Source organism: Ipomoea nil, unplaced genomic scaffold, assembly GCF_001879475.1.
Source record: "Ipomoea nil cultivar Tokyo-kokei standard unplaced genomic scaffold, Asagao_1.1 scaffold0688, whole genome shotgun sequence".
NCBI classification, from domain to species: Eukaryota; Viridiplantae; Streptophyta; class Magnoliopsida; order Solanales; family Convolvulaceae; genus Ipomoea; species Ipomoea nil.
Genome location: NW_017617116.1, coordinates 2,150,991 through 2,171,993, shown reverse-complemented (window position 1 = coordinate 2,171,993; position 21,003 = coordinate 2,150,991). Strand labels below are relative to the sequence as shown.

Sequence of the window (21,003 nt, the reverse complement as noted above, 5' to 3'; positions counted from 1 at the left end):
ATGCAAAAGTAAACCCACTTCAACAAATCTAAACTGCAATGTTTCTCATCATCTCTCTTTACTGCTTATATATATATATATATATATATATATATATATATATATATATATATATATGCTCTCAATATTAATCTAAACAAACTAATCACTTCTTTCATCTATTAATACCAAAAATAAAAAGTGTTATAGTATCTTTTCCTAAATACTGTCTACTGAACCATTGAGCTAAACTCGTGCGGTGAATGCCATCCAGAAAGAAATTCAAGATGTGAAGATTAAAGCTACAAGTGTTCAAAGTTACAAGTATTGAACTAGTTGCATAGTAAGGTGGAATAGAATTACTTTTTTTTTTTTTTTTTTGAAAAGGTTAAGAGTTAAAATTTAGTTGGAGGCATTAGTTATTATTTATTTTGTAAAGTTTGATATTAATGTATTAGTAATTAAATTAATTATTTTTTTAAGACTCTATTACAATGTAATATCTGTTCATGAATTAAGTACTTTTAAATATTAATACAACATATAATTTCCCTTAGTTATATCATTTTGCAACGTTGACCATGGTATAATAATTGATTAATTCTCCTGCCTTACACAACTCATAGCTAACTTGGTCAACCTAATTACTACCTCTAATAGCATCCTCAACAATTGCGATTTTTGATGACTTTTTGCAGATTTTCACTAGAAAAGAGAAGATGCAACAAAAAGGATGTTTAGAGCTTGTCATTAGAGTTTTATATAATAGCATCTTGATGTTCTTGAGGTTCTTGATGTTCTTGAACTACTATGTGTTTATTCTTGAGTCTGGACATGATTAGAGCTTGTACTTAGGATTTAATTGTCTTGTTCCTTGGTTTATTCTTGATGTTCAAGTCCCTATTGTTGTTGACGTGAATTGGAATGTGTTTGGACTTGAAAAACAGAAGATCTTACGCACCAGCTGGGCGCACAAGTTGCCACTAACGCGCGAGATCTGCACAGTTTTTTCTCCATGCAGGGCCCCACCTTTTCAGACCAAAAATCCATTTATCTTACAAGTATTCCATTTATTTTCTCTCCTCATCATCCTCTCTCCTCCGTATTATCTTTGTTTTCTCAATAACCCCATCAAAAACTACAGTGGGAATGCTCTAAGGCAATAACCAAATAATAAATTAAAAAAAAAAAAAAAAAGAAGAAGATGTAAAAGCATCCACTCCAACTAGCTGCAGCATGCCACCCAAAGTTGATAGACTAAATTAGGCAACTTGATTATCAAGAACTAAAAGTAAAAAAAAAAAAAAGTAAAAATGAAACTATATGGTATTATTGTATTAACTTTTATACATATAAACACCAAATTCAAAAATCAAAAGAAGAGATCAATTTTCAAACTACTAACTGTCAACATCATGCACAGATGCAAAATCTAAGACCATTACAGCACTAGAAAAATGCCCAATTTCTTCTGCATCTACCTACCTTGAGTTGAAAAGTTGACAAGTATATATATATATATATATATGAGTGTATTTTAATGATGTACTTTTGTATGTCAACTATGTATTATTGGATCACACCCTGTGCCTGCCAAAAAGGCCTCTCTAACTTCAACTCCCCAGTACCTTTCAGTACATATTCTAATAACAAAACAGTAGTATATTAGCTGACAAAGAATGAACAGCAATATTAAACTAACACAGAATAAACTGCAAATTCAAGATTTCAGACTTATGGCAAAATTAAAAGCCAGAAACCTTTTCCGACTAGTGATTTCTGCGCTCCATATATTTGGTCTCTAACCAAAAGGTCATTTTTTGCAGAATATATATGTACACAAGCGCTTCAGCATAACGTGCTTTACGCTCTAATGGCATCTTTCTCTTTTGCTTTACGAACTTCTCATAATGAGTCTTACCATAATTGTACACATAACCTAAGGTTTCTGCACCACTAAAGCACATCTCAATGGACCCTGCAACTCAGCTTTAATTTATACCCCCTTTTAAAATACGGGGGGCAAAGATCGTTGTAGGTTCTACTCCTCACTGGATATAGATTATAGAGGCACCCTATTGGTCGACTCACTAACTTTTCATCCCCATTCCCCGCAAGGAGTATTATCTTTATTTGCAATCCCAAATGTGGATGTTTATATCAATTATAAACACTATATTGTAGACGTTGATGCTCTTTACAACAGATAAAATTTACAAGAAAACGAATCCCTTTGGCCTTTACACTTCCATAAAATAAGTTTACTGAAATTAGGAGAAAAAAGGATTTCCCGCTTGTTAATTTAGAAAACTCACCATAGGCTCAAGATTGAACAGTAATATTGACTTTGATTTCTTGTGCACCCCTTGCCTGCCTAACAAATCTTTAACGCTTTATGTTGAAACTTGAAACTATTGTAACTTGTAGATCACGTTAACTTCGAAATAACAGTTTGAAGCTTCTCGATGAAAGGATATCAATAAATTACCTTTTTTAGTTCAGCCTTAGGTGGTGGTCCATCGTGGTAGAAGCTTGGCATTGGATTGGCCTTAAACACCAAACTCTTCCTCAGTTGCTTTACTGCTGCTTCACATTCTTCCTAAAACGTTAAAGATGTAACGAAAGCAAAAACGAGTAACATTACACCATTTCATATTTTGGATTAAAGAAAGAAATACCTTTGTCCTTGCTTTCCATTGAATTCTCTCAGCTTCTAAAGCTTGATGGTTCTCTTCCAATCTCGTGAAAAACTGAATTACCAAGAAAATGAACAGGCTAAGAATTTTAAATTCTCAACTAGATAGACATGTTTTGCTTGTCATGAACTCATGATCAGTACTATGTTGAATAGATTACTGTACCTGCTTTCTTCTCTCTGCTCGTTCAGTGCTTATTAAACATAAGTAAACAAATACAAGCGGGAAAAGATTTAATCGTCATCAAATCATTCAATATATGAATAAAAAATCCACCATGAATTAGCTGGATTGATAACCTAGTACATCTTATGTCATTTGATCAGTAAAGATACATATATACATCACAGGACTATATATGTGAAGATGCAAAATTTTATTCATAAGCTATATATAGATTTAGGTGGAACCAATACAATTATAGAAACTTAAAACATACAGAGATCAATATTAAGATCAAGATCAAGCAGAAAGTCCATATGTTTATTCATGAAAGCTTCTCAATGAGAATTTATATTAGTGATGTTCTTAACAATCCCAGTGGCTTCAATTCAAACAGTTACTGGGCATAGCTAAGAAAGTTCAAAATTTGATTCAATCCTCTAACCCATAATATGCTCCCCATCAATTCCCATTTCAAAACTACACTATAACCCTCAGAAAAAACTATTCCCAGCAAAATCTTGAAAATAAATGGAAAATCTGCATCTGAAAATAGAAGAAAAAAGACTGATTCAGGATCATACCAAATGCAGATCTGCACTAGTTTACAGCACGTCTTAATGCAAAGACTATTGAAAACAAGATCAGTTGAATTGATAATGCACACATAGATATGAGAGTTTGAATTCTAACTTATCAGAATTATCCAAAAGAAGACTGTTCTATTTTCTTCTTCAATGGTTACTGCATTTGTGGGTTTTGCCTTTGCCTTCCAATTTCCAATTTACAGAGCCACTACAGTCTCTCTTGCTCATATTTATATGTGCATAGCTTTTACTCTTTAATAATGAAAATAACATCAAAATTAAAAACTAAAAATCTATCAAAAAAAAAAAAACAAAAAAGAGAAAAAAAAAAATTCTTTTTGATCTCCAATTAATCAATTATACATCACTAGTTGTTTTAATCTTGTTAGCTCCCGAGCTCACATATTTGAGTGTATATTGTCCAATTAAATCATAGTTGAATTATAATTATAAAATAAATTCAATAGTAGGTCGATCTCACTGTAATAAGACTAGTGTATGTATGTATAATGTCAAATAAATTGAAACAAAGTAAAATTTTAGTTGTTCTGAAATGAAACTACAATGTATAAAATAAAACTAAATATGTTATATAAACAGAACTAATATTACACGGAACAGGTGCCATTTCTTTTAATACGATGCCATTTTGGACTGGTCCACAGTAAAATTTGCCACTAAAATTGTATAATTGAGGAATTTAAAACGTATTTTTCATTATACGTCCCTTCCGTATAATAGTTTAAGTGATTTATATTTTATCATGATCAATATCATTTTCAAGATGAAGATTTATGTAATTGCCTATGAATCCTTGAATTTGATGCTTTAGGTAGAAGAGTTAGATTGTCAAAACCAAAATTAAATCCCAACTAAATCATGATTAGAGAGGCAAATTAAAGCGATGTAAGGTGGACCATTCTTTGCTTAACACACTCTTTTGATAACCCTTTTGATAACCCCTCCACCCCCCCCCCCCCCCCACCCTCTATCTCTTAATCCATCTTTGTTACCAAATTTTCCAATTAATGTTTGTTTATTCTAATAACCTAATGTAGTAGCTCTTTAACAAGAAAGGGAAATGGAGAGGGAGATAGCTTTGTAGTTTTAGACTTTTTTGTTTTCTCCAAACTAATATCACACATTATATATATTTTGGATCACGACGTATCATGCACATGGTGAACTCTGGTCCAAATTATGTGCCTACAATTAACATATTATGTACCTTTAGTTAGCAAATTATGTACTTGTCGAATTTACATAATATATATTAACTGCAGGTATATAATATGTATGTGTAGGGAAAATTTCACAAGAAATTCGAAATAAATTATTTTTCAATAAATTTTATTTCACAAGAACCAACAAAAATTCAATGGATATGATACTCTCATACTCACACTTTTTCTAAAATTGATTCGCTTCCACACGATGGTGCTAGGAGAGTATAAAATTAAAGATTAAAAGTTAAAATGATAAAATTATTAAACTATTTTAATAATCTACTCTAAAATGACATAGGATTTAAAACTTACTAAAGCATCCCACTACTTAAAACAAATACTTCATAGTTTTTATAATATATGTGTGCCCACTAAAATATACTCCAATTTGCTAATGCATTATTCAGTCCAAGTATTATAGAATTGTCAGCCCAAAATGATGGATCTAGCAAGTTTGGCCCAATAGCTCATGATTCAATTGTTATACCATGGACCATGGTTCACCTTGTTTTGTAGATATTGATATAAAATGATATTCAAATTATATGTTTGTAATTAACATATTGGGGTGTTTGGTAAATAGCTGTTAGCTAATTGGGTAGTGAGTTTGATTAGTTGATAACATTAGATAATTGTATAAAGATGTTTGGTAAATTAGTTATTAAATGATAGTTGATTACACGCAAAATGACTTTCTCAAAAAACTTATCAAAAAAGTTACTTTGAGTAGTTTTTTGAATTTTAGTATTTTGGAGCAATAAGTTGTTACAAAAAGTTATATTAAACACTTATATTGGTTGTTTAACAAAGTCAAACAGTTAATAGTGGTCAAATAAGTCAAAATTGGTTGATAAGCTAACTTATGTTACCAAACAAGGTCATTATGTACCAACAATTAACATAGTATGTATTTGCAGTTAATATATTATGTATATGCAATTAGCATATTATATTCCTGCCATTAATAAATTATGTACTTATTATAACTACAATAATTAACTTATTACGTACCTACAATTATTAAATTATGTATTTATATTTAACATATTATGTATCTCAATTTACTTTTAGTCGTTTAGTACATAATTTGTTAACTGAAAATATATAATACGTCAACTACATGTACATAATCTAAATATTGTTTTGAACCTGGTCCACAAACCACAATGCAAGGCGAATCTTAGTCAACGGTATAATTTGTCCTCATGATTAAACTTAAAATAACATATTCAAGTTTGGCACAATAGCATCAAATTATATAGTAGACCATGATTCATTATGTGATATAGATTATGTACATTCAATTAATATATTATATATATATATATTCAATTAATAGACTATGCACTTGTAAATAATTAAATGTGTATAATATCTTAATTACATACACATAATTTGGATCGGGATCCAAAATGTGTAGGAGGACCATGGTCCATGATATAACTATTGAGTAAGAACCAGAGTCTACCATGTGTATTGTAAATTTTGATCTAGATTATACACATATAATTAATATATTATGTATATTTAAATAAACTGAACATAATATGTTATATAATACATTAACTTTAACAAGAAGTATATAATTTGTTAAGTCGAAGCTATAATCTAGACAGCATTCATAATTATTATGGTGTCAATAATAATATAACTATTGTAATATATATAATCTTTTAAGTTAGAAATAATTTAGACTGAATTCATAATGACTATGGTGGGTCCAAGTCAATAATATAACTATTGTAACATGTGGGGGTGGGGGTAAATCGGACCCAGATTTCAATAATAATAAGAAAAAAAAGTCTAACGGCTAGTTTATTAAATGAACTCAACGGCTAGTTTCTTTTGCCTGAAACACCTATCATATATTCTTCTCTTAAATGCATCCCTGCACTTACCAAATTCACTTCACACATCGCTTCTCATTTCTTTCTCTCTCTAAAATCTTGTGGTGAACGCAAATTCTCAGGCATCCAAGATGAATGATCTCATGACGAAATCGTTCACGAGCTACGTGGATCTGAAGAAAGAAGCCATGAAAGACCTGGAAGCCGGAGGAGGGGATCTGGAGATGGGGATGACGAAGATGGACTTGAACCTCTCGGCGTTCTTAGAGGAAGCCGAGAAGGTGAAGACGGAGATGAACTCGATCCGCGAGATCCTGGTGCGGTTGCAGGAATCCAACGAGGAGATCAAGGCTCTGCACAAGCCGGAAGCCCTAAAGTCGCTGCGCGACCGGATGAACGGCAACATTCTCGCGGTTCTGAAGAAGGCCAGGGCGATTAGGGCTGAGCTGGAGGAGATGGACCGCTCCAACGCGGTGAACCGGCGGTTATCGGGGTGTAAAGAGGGAACTCCAGTGGACCGGACCCGTTTGGCGGTGACGAATGGTCTGAGGAAGAAACTGAAGGAAATGATGATGGATTTCCAGGGGCTGAGGCAGAGGATGATGAGCGAGTACAAGGAAACCGTTGGCCGGAGATACTTCACCGTCACCGGAGAACAACCTAATGAAGCGGTGATTGAGAAGATCATCTCTAACGGAAACGGCGGTGAAGAATTTCTGTCCAGAGCAATTCAGGTATATTATAAAATCCAAACACAACTATTTGATTCACATCCTGTTCCATTATAACTTCATCAAATCTCATTAATCACATAATACAAACTCCTATTTTACACTTCAATCAAGTCTCGTTAATTGAATCTGATTAATACAAACTCCTATTTTACACTTCAATCAAGTCTCGTTAATTGAATCAGACACAAGAGAGTACTAATTGTTGTGATTTTACAGGAGCATGGGAGGGGGAAGGTGTTGGAGACAGTGGAGGAGATACAGGACAGGCATGAAGGGGCGAAGGAGATAGAGAGGAGCTTATTGGAGCTGCACCAGATATTCATGGACATGGCAGTAATGGTGGAAACGCAGGGGGAGCAACTGGATGACATCCACCATCACGTCATCAATGCTTCCCAGTATGTTAACGATGGAGCCAAGGATCTGAAGACAGCAAAGATGCATCAAAAGAGCAGCAGGAAGTGGATGTGCATTGGGATCTTCCTTCTCTTGATCATCATTCTTCTCATCATAATCCCAATTGCCACCAGCTTTGCCAAATCTTGAAACACTCACTTGCCTGTCTGTATTCTTTTATTCTTTTCTAGTCCTTGTCTTAGGACTCTATGGTGTATGGTATGGTTTGTGTAAGCCCCATTTCAAACTATATTTTGGTTTGTAATATGAATTTATCATGGAATGGTACTTCAATCTGCTTGTTGCATTATTCATTGTCTGTCAGGCTTTGGATGGGCTCTTGGGCTTATCAGATGACAATTTTTCTTACACTCGATCATTATATCGTGGACCATGGTCCAAAAACGGCGCCCGTATGGTTGATGTGTTAATTACAAAATGAAATTATAATGTATCTAAAATGTAATTGTCTCACAACTGTTATTCAATTTTTGTATTATGAAATCAAAACTGTAATTGAATTGAAATGAAATTATAGTTGTGTTGAAATAAAACCACAGTGTATATAAAATGAAACTGAATAACAGTTTTACATAATATTTGAGTTTATATTGTCCAATGAAATTGTAGTTATATTGAAATAATATTGTAGTTGTGTTGTAATGAAAGTGTGTTAATTACAAAATGAAATTACAATGTATCTAAAATGTAACTGTCTCACATATTATTTTTGTATTATCAAATGAAAATGTAATTGAATTGAAATGAAACTATAGTTGTGTTGAAATGAAACCGCATTGTATATAAAATGAAACTGAATAACAGTTTTACATGTATATTGTCCCATGAAACTGTAGTTATATTGAAATAATATTGTAGTTGTGTTGTAATGAAATTGTATTTTTGGTCCTATTATTATAGGGGTCATTCCAATTTTAGTCCACCATAATTATTTTTGCCACATTGCGTCCACTATTATTAAAAGTGTTCCAATTTTAGTCCACGAAAAATCTTAAAATGGACTAAAATTTGAACACTTTTAATAATAGTGGATGCAATGTGGCAAAAATAATTATGGTGGACTAAAATTGGAATGACCCATATAACAATAGGACCAAAAGTGTAATTCACTCTAAAATAAAACTGAATAACAGTTTCACATATTTGTATAATGTCGAATGAAACTGTAGCTATATCAAAATAAAACTGTAGATGTGTTGAAATGAAAATGTAGTGTATATAAAATGAAACTGAATATGATATATAAACAGATATTTACGGCACAAACGAGTGTCGTTTTTTCTCATTAAAAGAAACGGCACCGTTTTGGACTATAGTCCACAATGCTTTGTGGACTGCAGTCCATGGTATAATTTGCCGTAGTTTGACTGACCCATGGCTCTTCAGACTTGGTGACTTAAAAATTGGACAAGAAATCATATAGTCTATTTCCGACCTTACCTAACATATACCCAACTACTATCCATGCAACCCAATAAGCCAATAAACAAAGGTCTACAAGTCAAGCTACTCTACTCATTTGCTAAATTGGTACTACTTCTATTCGTACAGCCTACATCAAATAATATTCATAGCCAAAATTCTTCTTTAAAACATCTTGATGTCACTTGATCACAATAAAAATTTGATATAAGGTGTGGAGAAATCAAATCCTAACATCTTAACCTAAAGTAAAAATTTGATGTCACTTGATCACAATATCTTGATGTTATTTCAAAATTTTACCAGTAAGTAGTAGTGTGCGTGCAGTGGTATATATAAACCTATGACTTTAAGTTAGAATATCATACCTCATAAGCTTAATTCATAATCTCGTCAAATGTATCAAAGTTAAATATGTTATGTTCTGTATTATTTTCTTCAACATTTTCAAAAAAAAAAAAAGTATTATTTTCTTCAACAAGTATCTTTTTTATTTATTTATTTATTTATTTGCTATGTTTGTGTGTAATAAATCACAAACCACATAGGAAGGGTAAATAATTCTAAAAAAATCCTCTGCGACAAATTCAATCACTTCACATACGTGAATCATGCTCCAACAATTTTGGGACTATGAGTATCTTTTTCAATTAACTGAATTATGACCTTGTTTGGTAACATAATTAGCTTATCAGCTAAAATTGACTTATTTAACCACTATTAGTTGTTTAAGTACTTGGTTAAACACTCAATATAAGTGTTTGCTTAATTAACTTTGTGTAATAGCTTATTAAACAATTAAAAATAATTTTTTTTATCAACTTTTTAATAAAGTCATTTTGTATGTAATCATCTAACAGCTAATTTACCGAATATCTTTATAGTTTCTATAAACTATAGCTTGATCAGCACGTTAGAATCATAGTTAATACCGGCTAAATGAACGGACATGTCGAATTCATCATCCCTATTTGAGACAGAGAAAGAGAGGTTGGTGAGATTCCAAATAGCAAATTTCTTGGGCGAGAAGGGAAGGAAATAAAATAATCAAAGTCAACCACGTACCCTAAATCCAATTCATCAAAATTGTACTTTTATTAGCGTGTGATTTTTGTTCCACGTGGACTTGAATATAATTTTTCCAGAGTATTTGGCACGTTTAATGCTACTTAATTAGATGCATGAAGTCATCCACTTTAATGCGTCTCACCCACGACACAACTAATTCTCAGATCACTCGATCAGCTCTTTCCTCGTATTTTTCATGTCAAATAATTCTCTCCATAGTATTTCATAATTCATTTTCTAATTTAGAAATTAAGGTGGTGTTTGGTTGGACATATTGGCCCTGTTTGGTAAATGGTTGTTAGCTGTAAGCTGATTGGGTTAATTAGAAGGTATAACTAATTGATAACATTAGCTGATTGTAAAAAGGTGTTTGGTATAATTTCTTTTCTCAAAAAAACTAATTGAAAAAGTTACTTTGGGTAGCTTTTTAAATTTTAACATTTTGGAGTACAAAAAGTTAATTAACCAAACACTTATATTAATTTTTAAACCAAGTCAAACAACTAATAGTGATCAAATAAGGTAAAATTAACATATAAGCTAACTATCAAAGAGGACCATAGTGTCCTAACTATCAAATTTTATTCCAATTATTACACAAGCATCTTGGTGCATAGTAATTAAACTTCTGACTTCTCAATGCACTTCTTATACTACCTAGGGGTGTTAGCGAACAGAGCTTTCGGCAAACTACTTGTGTTTGTGTTCAATAAGCGTTCGTTTATTAAGGTAAACGAACATTAACAAACAAAATTTAGAGCTCGGTTAATAAACGAACAAACTCTGAACCATTGTAAGCTTGTTTGCTAAGCGATCGCGAACAAGCTAGCTCGTTTAGTATTCGCGAACAAGTTCGTTTAATGTTCGTTTAAGAATGTTCGTGAACATGTTCACAGACATATATATATACATACATATATATATACATACATATATATATATATATATATATATATATATATATATATATATCTTGTTCACGAACGAATTGTGATCGTGAACATGTGCATGTGTTTGTTTATTAAGTGTTCACGAACGTGCTTGTTAATGAACATGTTTGCGAACGTGTTGTTAACGTTAATGAACACGTTCGCGAACGTTAACAAATACTAATCAACGCTTAACAAACGAACACGGAACAGATTTTCAAAACCTTAACAAACGAACACGAGCACGAACAACCTTAGTTTGGAAACCATATAATTACAAATTCAACTCTCAGTGGACCATCAGGTAATGGTTGTAAGTTTTCTTCGTCACCCAAAAAAAAAAAAACAATTCTTAGGCAATAATAACTTTATTTTGATATTTTCCTACAATTTAAAAAGCTGTTATCTAATATTGTTTCTAAAAAATAATAGCAAAATTAAGTCAAGTAGTCAATAAAATAAAATAATAAATAATAGCAAAATGAAGTCAAGTAGTCAATTCAAAGTATTTGAAGTGGACTAAAGAAAAAACCTAGGAATTGAAGTATGTACGTAGTTTGTGATATCTATCCCATGCGGTACTATAATATGTCCGGCCACGCATTCCTTGCTCATTCCGGTGCTTGACCGGAGGCGTCAACTACACCTGAATTACAATTACTATACGCCCACACTTTATTACATCAATCACGTCGACTCATTATAACGACTCATATTGTTATAATTTTTTTTTAAATCACGAGATATACGTTATGAGTAGGCTTTAATTATATGAAATACTTTTAATAAACAAATTTTTGGTTTTCAAAAAAATAAACAATTTTTTGCTTTCAAAAAAGAAGAAGTTTTTGAATGCAAATTTTATAAATGATGTAACATAAGTCGAGAGAGCTTTCAAAATAAGTTGATAATAACATAATTTTTTAAAGGAATTGAATTAACGTACCATAACATCTCCAACACTTTTAGGGGGCGTTTGGTTCACAGAATGTTAAATTACCTTAGAGAATGTTAGATTGCTGGGATTGTTAGATTATTAGAAATGTTAAATTTCTGTGTTTGGTTTAAAACTAAAATATGTAAAAATAAAAAACAAAAAATAAAAAATAAAAATAAAACTAAAAAGACAACGGTAATAAGATAAATTGAGTTTTTTCCCAAAATGGTCCCTCGACTATCGCTTATTCTCAATTTTGCATTTCAACTTTTAATTGCACCCAATGTGGTCCCTTGACTTTTAAAAACTCGCCCAAATTGGTCCTCCGTTAGAAATTCCATCTATTGAGTGTTAAAATGAAGGGCATTTTCGTCCATTCACCTATTATATGCCTAATATACTCTAAAAAATAGTCGAGGGACCATTTTGGGTATAGTCGAAGGATCATTTTGAGAAAAAACTCATTTATTTATTTCCATTTTTTAACCCTATCAAATTATAATTTCTATACATTTTTTTTCTAAACGTACAAATTTTCTCCCTATCCCTATCAAGTTTTACAATAAATTTCGTAACATTCATAAATACTCATATATATATATATATATATATATATATATATATATATATATATATATATATATATATATAAAATCATATAATCATATTAAAACTTCAAAAGACAATCAATCACTATGTATTACATTAAATATTATTTTTATAGTTAAAATAATTTTTGTTTTTACGTACTTTGGTAAACAAGTTTAAATTTCAAATTTAAGTTTATTAACATTCATATATAAAATACAAACAAACTTCAAAATGACAAGAACTTGTAATATTGGTAAATGATGAGACTTTAGGTTTAAAATTGTTTGTTTTGTGCTAATTATTTTTGCATTTGGTTTATTTTACTTGTCCTTTAAGACATAAAATTGATAGCCATAGTTCTAGACTCTCTTTAACATGATGTAGTACTTCTGGGTAGATAGGCATTTGGAAATGGTAGCTATGGTTTCATTGGTTTGTACTAACTTTGGAATGAAACTAATGGCCTTACGGGCTAAGTTAAGCCAACTTTCCAAAAATATTTTCCAAGAAATTCTTATTGACCGAGAAGTGGCGCGTACTTCTCAGTTCGAAGAAGTGCCAGAGCATAGCGATTGATTGTAAAAATAATAATTTTATTTTCAAAAGGCATAGTGATCAAGAAGTGAAGAGTACATTTTGGGGATCTAATCTGATAAAAATAGTAATGTTATTTTCAATGGTAAAAATAATATTTAATATGATACATAGTGATTGATTGTCTATTGAAGTTTTAGTGTGTGTGTGTGTGAACATAAAAAGTATATGACTATTATATTTTTGAAATTTACAAAACTTATTGTAAAACTTGATAGGATTAGAGGAAAAGTTTGTATGTTTAGACAGAAGGAACAAATTTGTATAGAAAGTTTAAAATTTTGAGGTTTGATTGTGGATTTTAACTATTTATATTTGTAAAAAAAATGTATAGAAAATGGTAATAAATAAAAATGAAATAAATAAATGAGTTTTTCTCAAAATGATCCCTCGACTATTCCCAAAATGGTCCCTTGACTATTTTTCAGAGTATATTAGGCATATAATAGGTAAATGGACGAAAATGCCCTTAATATTAACACTCAATAGACGGAATTTCTAACGGAGGACCAATTTGGGGGAGTTTTTAAAAGTCAAGGGACCACATTGGGTGCAATTAAAAGTCGAAATGCAAAATTGAGAATGAGCAATAGTCGAGGGACCATTTTGGGAAAAAACTCAAGATAAATTGATTAAAACGTCCAAAGCCCAACATTACTAATGAGACAAGGGAATGTGGGTAAGAATATTAAGTTATATTAATAAATTACTGAAATATTCATTTATTCTTAATATAAATCAATTTTGTACTATATATATATATATATATATATATATATATATATATATATATATATATATATATATATATAAACAATTGTTTAAGTAATGATTTCAATTTCAATTTCAATTTACTATCAAATAAATACATTATTTTTATGAAACACATTTTAATTAATAATTATTGGATTTTTATTTCTAATGTTGGAATCAAAAGTCCAATTATATTATGTGGGTAAGAATATAATGTAATAATAAGATACAAGCTAAATCTCCAGGTCAACTGTCACACCTAAAAGGGGTGCTTACAATTCAGTGAAGGAATTAGTCACTGTGTTCGTCGGTGGAAACACTGAGTACAAAAAATATATATAATAAGATACAAGCTAAGTAAATTGATATTAATTAATCAAATACATTCCATGTGTTACTGTCTGATGAAGACTTGACTACATATATATAGACCAGCAATAACGAAATTGGATGGAAAGAGGGGCTTTTGGGGACTACGATACAAAACGCATGTTGTGACGATTACCGTGTGTTGAAAAAAAAAATGGTAAAAGGAAAAAAAAAAAAAAAAAAAAAAAAAGCATGGCCACCATCTTGGACCATAAGAAATGGGATGCATAATTGACAACAAACTCCAAATTCGAAGAGTAAACATTGAAACACTGAGCCACGTGATTTTATCCCACTCATTTACTAGCTAAATTCATAATTAAGATGCTCGGATTTTATTCAAAATGTATTTTTGAATAGTTATTGCAAGTTTTTTCGTAAATAAAAAATTATGTTTGTGATTGTCCAATTAAATACCTAAGATACTCATATTATTATGTTTAAAATCAGTCTTTAATTATTTAATGTGCACTTTGACCAAGCACTATTTATAGGTTTAAAAAAGAAAAATTATGCTCCAAAAAAGGTAGTCGAGTAAGTAGAGTATGATTTTCATACTTAGAGCCTGATAGTAGTGGATATGAGTTTCTTTTGTTTATCAAAACTTATTTATTTTTATTGGGACTTAATAAATACTCAAAAAATAATTAAATATAAAAAGAATAAGGGTCAAATAGGTCATCGAACTAAATACGAAATGCAATTAGGTCATTGAACTCAAATAATAATAATAATAATAATAATAATAATAATAATAATAATAATAATAATAATAATAATAATAATTGGGTCTGTGAATTACGCAAAATGATACAATTGAACAAAAAATGACATTTTTACCAATTAGTTTGTTGATGTGAATGTTATCATATTAAAAAATATTTTTTTTATTTTATTTTAATAATTTTAAATAACAAAAAAAAAAAAAAAAGATTTCCGCGCTCTCGTTTTTTTTTTAATTGTTATTTAAAATTATTAAAATAAAATTAAAAATTTATTATTTAATATGATAACTTCCACGTTAGCAAACTAATAGGTAAACATACAAGTCACTTTTAATTCAATTGCATCATTTTGCGTTGTTCAAGAATTAATTTGCACTTTTTTGAGTGTAATGATCTAATTGCATTTTCGTATGTATAGCTCAATGACCTATTTGAGGTAATTTATATTGTGCCCCAGGCGCACATTGCATTATGTGCCCTGGTGCAAAATGACATCGGTTTGTACTTTTTTTGAGAAAATTTCGCTTTCCATGTCTGCTGTTAACTTCTTTAAAAAAAAGTTCATGTTTTGAAAATATACATAATTACATAACAGAATGGTACATACACATAAACTTTTAACATAACACACATAAACTTTTAACTCTTAAAAAAATTTCATGTTTTGGATGTATATAATTGTATAAAAGAATGTACATAATTGTATAAAAAAAATGTACATAATTGTATAACAAAATGTACATAATTGTATAACATAATGTACATAATTATATACCATAATAGCATACACTCTGCCACGTCAACTCCCCCACACAACTTAATAAAACAACGTCATTTTGGAAGGCACGGAGCGCACATTACTATGTGTGTCGTGATGCACGGTATAACGATTGCCTATTTGATCCTTATCACAATATAAAAGGAATGTAATATGTGAACTGGCGAACTCACCTAAGAAATTCCCATATTAAATATTAATTGCCATTCTTGATACGTAAGTTGCAAATATGGAAAAAGTCAGTTATTGATAACTTCGTAGAGTGCTAATAGTCTAATAGATTACCTTTTTACTTTCGGACATGTTTCTTTAAACCACTGCTCCTTTAGGATTGAATACTCAATGATGCTTCCAAAAAAATTAATAATAATAAAAAATACCCAATATTCAATTACATCCTATACGCCCAAGTCAACAAAAATCAGATATTTGCCTAGTCAACTAATAAATTTAATATAGAAGAAAATTTTGAACAAAGTTTTCCACCCTTCTTGATCGTGATCCTCATTTCCTTTCACTTGAAGGTATTGGAGAGGTTATGAGTTGAGACTAGACTTATTCAAGGTGTGTATTGAATAGCGGATTGTTATGGTAACGTAAGTGATGCTAATTCATAATTAAATATAAGAAAATAAAGTTAAGATTTTGTTACTAATTATAACAGATAAATGTTTGATTTTGACAGTGTGGACTGAATGACAACATATAATATTACTCTTAACTTGTCCATAAAAAGCGAAATTTCTCTGCCCGTCACATTTTGACCCGACATGATAATAGAGGGATAAATAACATAACAGTAACTCGGAGACCCATTAGGTGGAAAGACAACCAAAGCTCCTATCTTGTGTCCTTACTTACAAGTTACAACTGAGCTATTCGTGCTTCTCATGAGGATTCAAAAAAATAAAAAATAAAAAAATTCCATCCTTTCCCCCTCTCTCTCTCTATAAATATAACCATTGTCCCCCCTACTCTCCAACCCATTTCCATCCTAACCTATCCTCATCATCAACTTTCTCTACCCACAAAGTGACACCAAAAAAAGAAAAAACAAAAACAAAAACAAAAAGAAAATACAAATTCGAAATGAATCTTCCAAAAGGATTCATTTTACTAGTATTGATTGTTTGCATGTTGTCGTCTCCAAATACTTTGCAAATTGCAGAAGCAATTAGGCCTTTGGGCAGGGAGAAATGGCTAATACAAAAAGCTTTGCTGTTGCAGTCGCTGCCGAGGGGGGACACGCCGCCGTCCGGTCCTTCTCCGTGCACTCAGATTCCCGGCGGGGGCGGCGGCTCATGCCCATAAACTTCGCCGCCGGCCGCCCAGCCGGCCATGTCGTCCCTGCAACCCCCGCTAGCTCCGGTCACCAAGGAAGCTAGAAGAACATCAACTTAACGCTCCGTCGTCGATAGAAGGAATTTATTATTTTTGTAAAATTATCTTATTATACCTTTATTATTTTTCCATTCTTTAAAATATTGTTTTTTTTTTTTTCAAATTTTGTTACGTGAAGAAAGCATTATAGGATGGATTGTGCATGTATCAGAAAAACGGTGTGACATATATAAAACCATTATTAAAAATTGGGAAAATGGCACTTTTTCCCCCTATGTTATATACTTATAGCACTTTTTCCCCCTCAATTATTTATGTAAGCACATTAGCCCCCTCAATTATTTTAAAAGTGGTGGTTTTCTCCCCTAATATATTAAATTGACATTTCTACCCTTAAAGTAAACATTTTATTTATTTTACTTCTCCAACAAATTATTGCGTATATGTAGCGATTACCACGGTTCGGTTCGAACTGAACCAGACACTATAGCAATCGAATTAAAAGTTTTCAGTTATGATTCAGATCTAGAACCTAATATTTGGATTTCAATTTATTAAATTTAAGAATAAAAAAAAAAAAAACTGGATCATGAACCGACGGTTCCGGATCCCGTTCGCGATTTTGAACCGTCTTTATTTTAAAATTTTATTTTTTATTTTTTATTTTAAAATAGTTTAAATTCAACAATAAATGTATTTTATTTTTTCAGTTTGGAACATGAACCACCCATTCCAGTTCGTGATTTTAATAAACTCTAAATATCGCGTTTTGATTATAAATTGTAATTGGAATATTTTGGTTTGGTTACTATAGTATCTGGTTTGAACCAAATTATAGTAATAATTTATTGGAGAATAAAAATAAATGAAATATTTATTTTAAGGGTAAATATGTCCATTTAACATTTCAGGGGGAAAAAGAGCCACTTAAATAATTGAGGGGGAAAAAGTGCTATAAGTATATAACATAAGGGGAAAAAGTGCCATTTTCCCTTAAAAATTTAAATCTTTGATCATTTCAAACATTACTATGATTTAAGCTTGCAAGGCAGGTATTTGACCTTGTTAGCTTTACTTGTACCTCTATGAAATTTTTGTAATATAATTTTATATACATTTGTACTCTACAGGGCCGTTCCAATAAAAATATAATATAGGTCTTGTGCGACATTTGAATTTGGATCTATTTTTACAAGAATATCTATTAATCTAGCATCTCAATTTCTTGGATCATATATGCCAAATAAAAACGAATTATTTAGTTATCATTTTGACCACCATCATCTAAACAACCATCAACATTCTTATCATTAAATTTTCAATAGAAATTATGAATCTATAATATAAAAATTATGAATCCAATTTTGTGTACACCATACATGGTGCACACGGTTGCACAACATAATTTGCCGAAATATTTTAAGGTTGTTTTTGTAATTAAAAATGTTGATACACGTTCTTTAAAGAACTGGATCAAGGGTCCATTAAAAGAAGAGTGATACTCCTAATATTCATATCTTTGCATGACAATTAATACTGAGTATATGATTGATTTCTTGTCATAATTAATTAATAAATAAATTTGTTTTTTTAACTTGGAGTGGGATCGATCAATTCACGATAACTAAAGAATGAAAAGATTTTCATTATCACTCCAAGAAATGATCATGCATTATGAGGTAAAATCAAGAAGAAAAAATAACACTTTTTTAAAAATAATAATAATTAATAATTTTTGGGTAAAAAGAAAAATGAGTTTTTTTTGTACCACCACAAGTTTCCTTGGCCCATGGATAGAATATTGACTTGTTATTTCTTCCTCAACCCTTATACACCTCTATATTTTATACTGTGTATACATGTATAGTGCCTATATTTTATACTGTGTATACATGTATAGTGCAGTATTTTTAAGAGAAAGTGTAATTTATGCCCCTCACAAATATACAAATTATTAATGTCATATTTCAATTATTAGTGGTGTAAATGTTTTTTCGACCCTCAATTTTCAAAACGTGACATATATTATATTACACTTCCCTTAATAGGAAGAATGAGAAACATTGTTGTCGGGAGAAGGAGAACAAACGAAGTAAGAAAAGTTGAGAAAAAAATATAGTCTTCGAACAGGAAAAACGGCGGATAACCACATTTACACCACTAATAATTCAGGGGATGGGCAATATATGTAACATTTTGAAAAATGAGGGACAACACATACCACTAATAATTTAGGTGTGACATTAATAATTGACATATTTGTGAGGGGCATAAACCACAATTTTTCCTATTTTTAATTATGAAATGAATTGACAATTAATATTTATATATATTTGTAAAAAAATATTTACAAATACACTCTGATATCTCTTATATTTACACGTTTTGCCTCACATTTTGTTTCTTAAAATTTTTAAAAATTATCATTTTCTTATATTCTACATGTTTCTTGTTTAATTTATGTGATGTCTAAATGACTAGTAGAGTATAGTATATGTTTGTTTTATTATAATTACATGATAACACGCCATCAAAATTGATCAACCTTAATATTCAACTCATAATTAATTAAGACAACATTATCTTCCATTTTGCCAATTATACATATATAAACAAGAAATTTCAAATGCAATACGCAACGACATTTGCCATATGCGTATCATATAACTATTGTTTTCCTAGTCATATGCCACTAAGAATTTTATTAATTAGTATAAAATGATTAATTGCCACTAAGAATTTTATTAATTAGTATAAAAATGGTTTAACTCTATTATTATATTGGTTTTTATTTTTTATTTTTTTGTTCGTCATATATTTAAATACCTCTTTTTTCAGCCACCCATTATGGACTAAGAAAAATATAATGACAGCTCTACTTAAAATGATTTGAGATACTCATGATTTAAAGGTTATTTACGATTCAATTTTTCATAATATATAGTTTGGTGTTTAGAAATTATATTTAAAATATTATTGAATTTAAAAATTATAAGAAAACATAAAATTTTGTGAGAAAAGAGAAGTTGATTTAAGTATTTAACTAGGGGATAGTAAGCATGATAAATGAAGTATTTATCAGTGTTAATGTATATGAGTTGCGAACTTGAGGGTAGTATACTTTAGCACAATTATTTATTGAGGATATTAATATATATGGGAATTTGTAGTTTTAATTTAGTCCATAATTATTATGAATTTGCAATAGCACTTCCCTAAATAATTACCAAGGTAATGTATTTAGTCTGATCTTAACATATGGATAAAGTTATTTTGGATGAAAACCTAAACAACACTAACGTAGAAAGGGGAAATTTGTATTTGCATATTGATTTTATTGAACAAAAACCTAAACAACACTAAGCAAGTTCCTATTACACATTGGAAATGATCTCCATGAATGATTTAGTTGATTTTAGATGGAGTAGAGAGCATTAGTTGGGGTTTAGAGTATTTGTAAACATAAAAATTAAAATTGTAATAGTTGAACGATTAGATATGCCACCTTGATGACTAATTAGAGGGTACTGTTACAATTTCATATTAATTGGAGACGAAAATTACACACACACGTGTGTGTGTGAGAGTTAATTCCACAGGGAGTTTCTTGTTTTTGGCGGCAATTACAAATTTAATCCCAGCTGAAATTGATGTAATTCTCTTATTGAAAGAAAGCAAAACTATTTCAGCGATTGAAAGTCATTTTTCTAGAAGTTTGTAGAAAATTAATGAAAGAATTGATTATAGAATAGTATATGCATGGAAGAGTAAGATACACTACCCTAGACTAATCCCAAACCCCACATCCCCTGTCAAAGAGTCGTTGGATGAGATAAATCGCGCGCGAG

The 21,003-nt window shown here is 30.5% G+C and overlaps 1 protein-coding gene and 1 long non-coding RNA gene across 2 annotated transcripts; one reads left to right on the top strand and one right to left on the bottom strand.

The window, feature by feature from the left end:
- Positions 1-2,470: 2,470 nt before the first annotated feature.
- On the bottom strand, positions 2,471-2,876 carry LOC109175262. Its single transcript, XR_002053267.1, has 3 exons — positions 2,841-2,876; positions 2,658-2,729; positions 2,471-2,578 (listed from the first exon to the last, which is right to left on the bottom strand). It is a non-coding gene; the product is annotated as an uncharacterized LOC109175262 (long non-coding RNA).
- A 3,752-nt stretch (positions 2,877-6,628) lies between these two features.
- LOC109175261 (syntaxin-related protein KNOLLE) lies at positions 6,629-7,934 on the top strand. Its single transcript, XM_019324499.1, has 2 exons — positions 6,629-7,231; positions 7,448-7,934. The coding sequence occupies exons 1-2, from the start codon at positions 6,629-6,631 to the stop codon at positions 7,775-7,777; spliced, it is 933 nt and encodes a 310-aa protein (XP_019180044.1). The 3' UTR covers positions 7,778-7,934.
- Positions 7,935-21,003: the final 13,069 nt, after the last annotated feature.

Coding starts and splice junctions, on each gene's coding strand:
- LOC109175261 (XM_019324499.1), top strand. CDS start 6,629: ATGAATGATCTCATGACGAAATCGTTCACGAGCTACGTGGATCTGAAG. Junction 7,232..7,447: donor TTCTGTCCAGAGCAATTCAG/GTATATTATAAA, acceptor GTGATTTTACAG/GAGCATGGGAGGGGGAAGGT.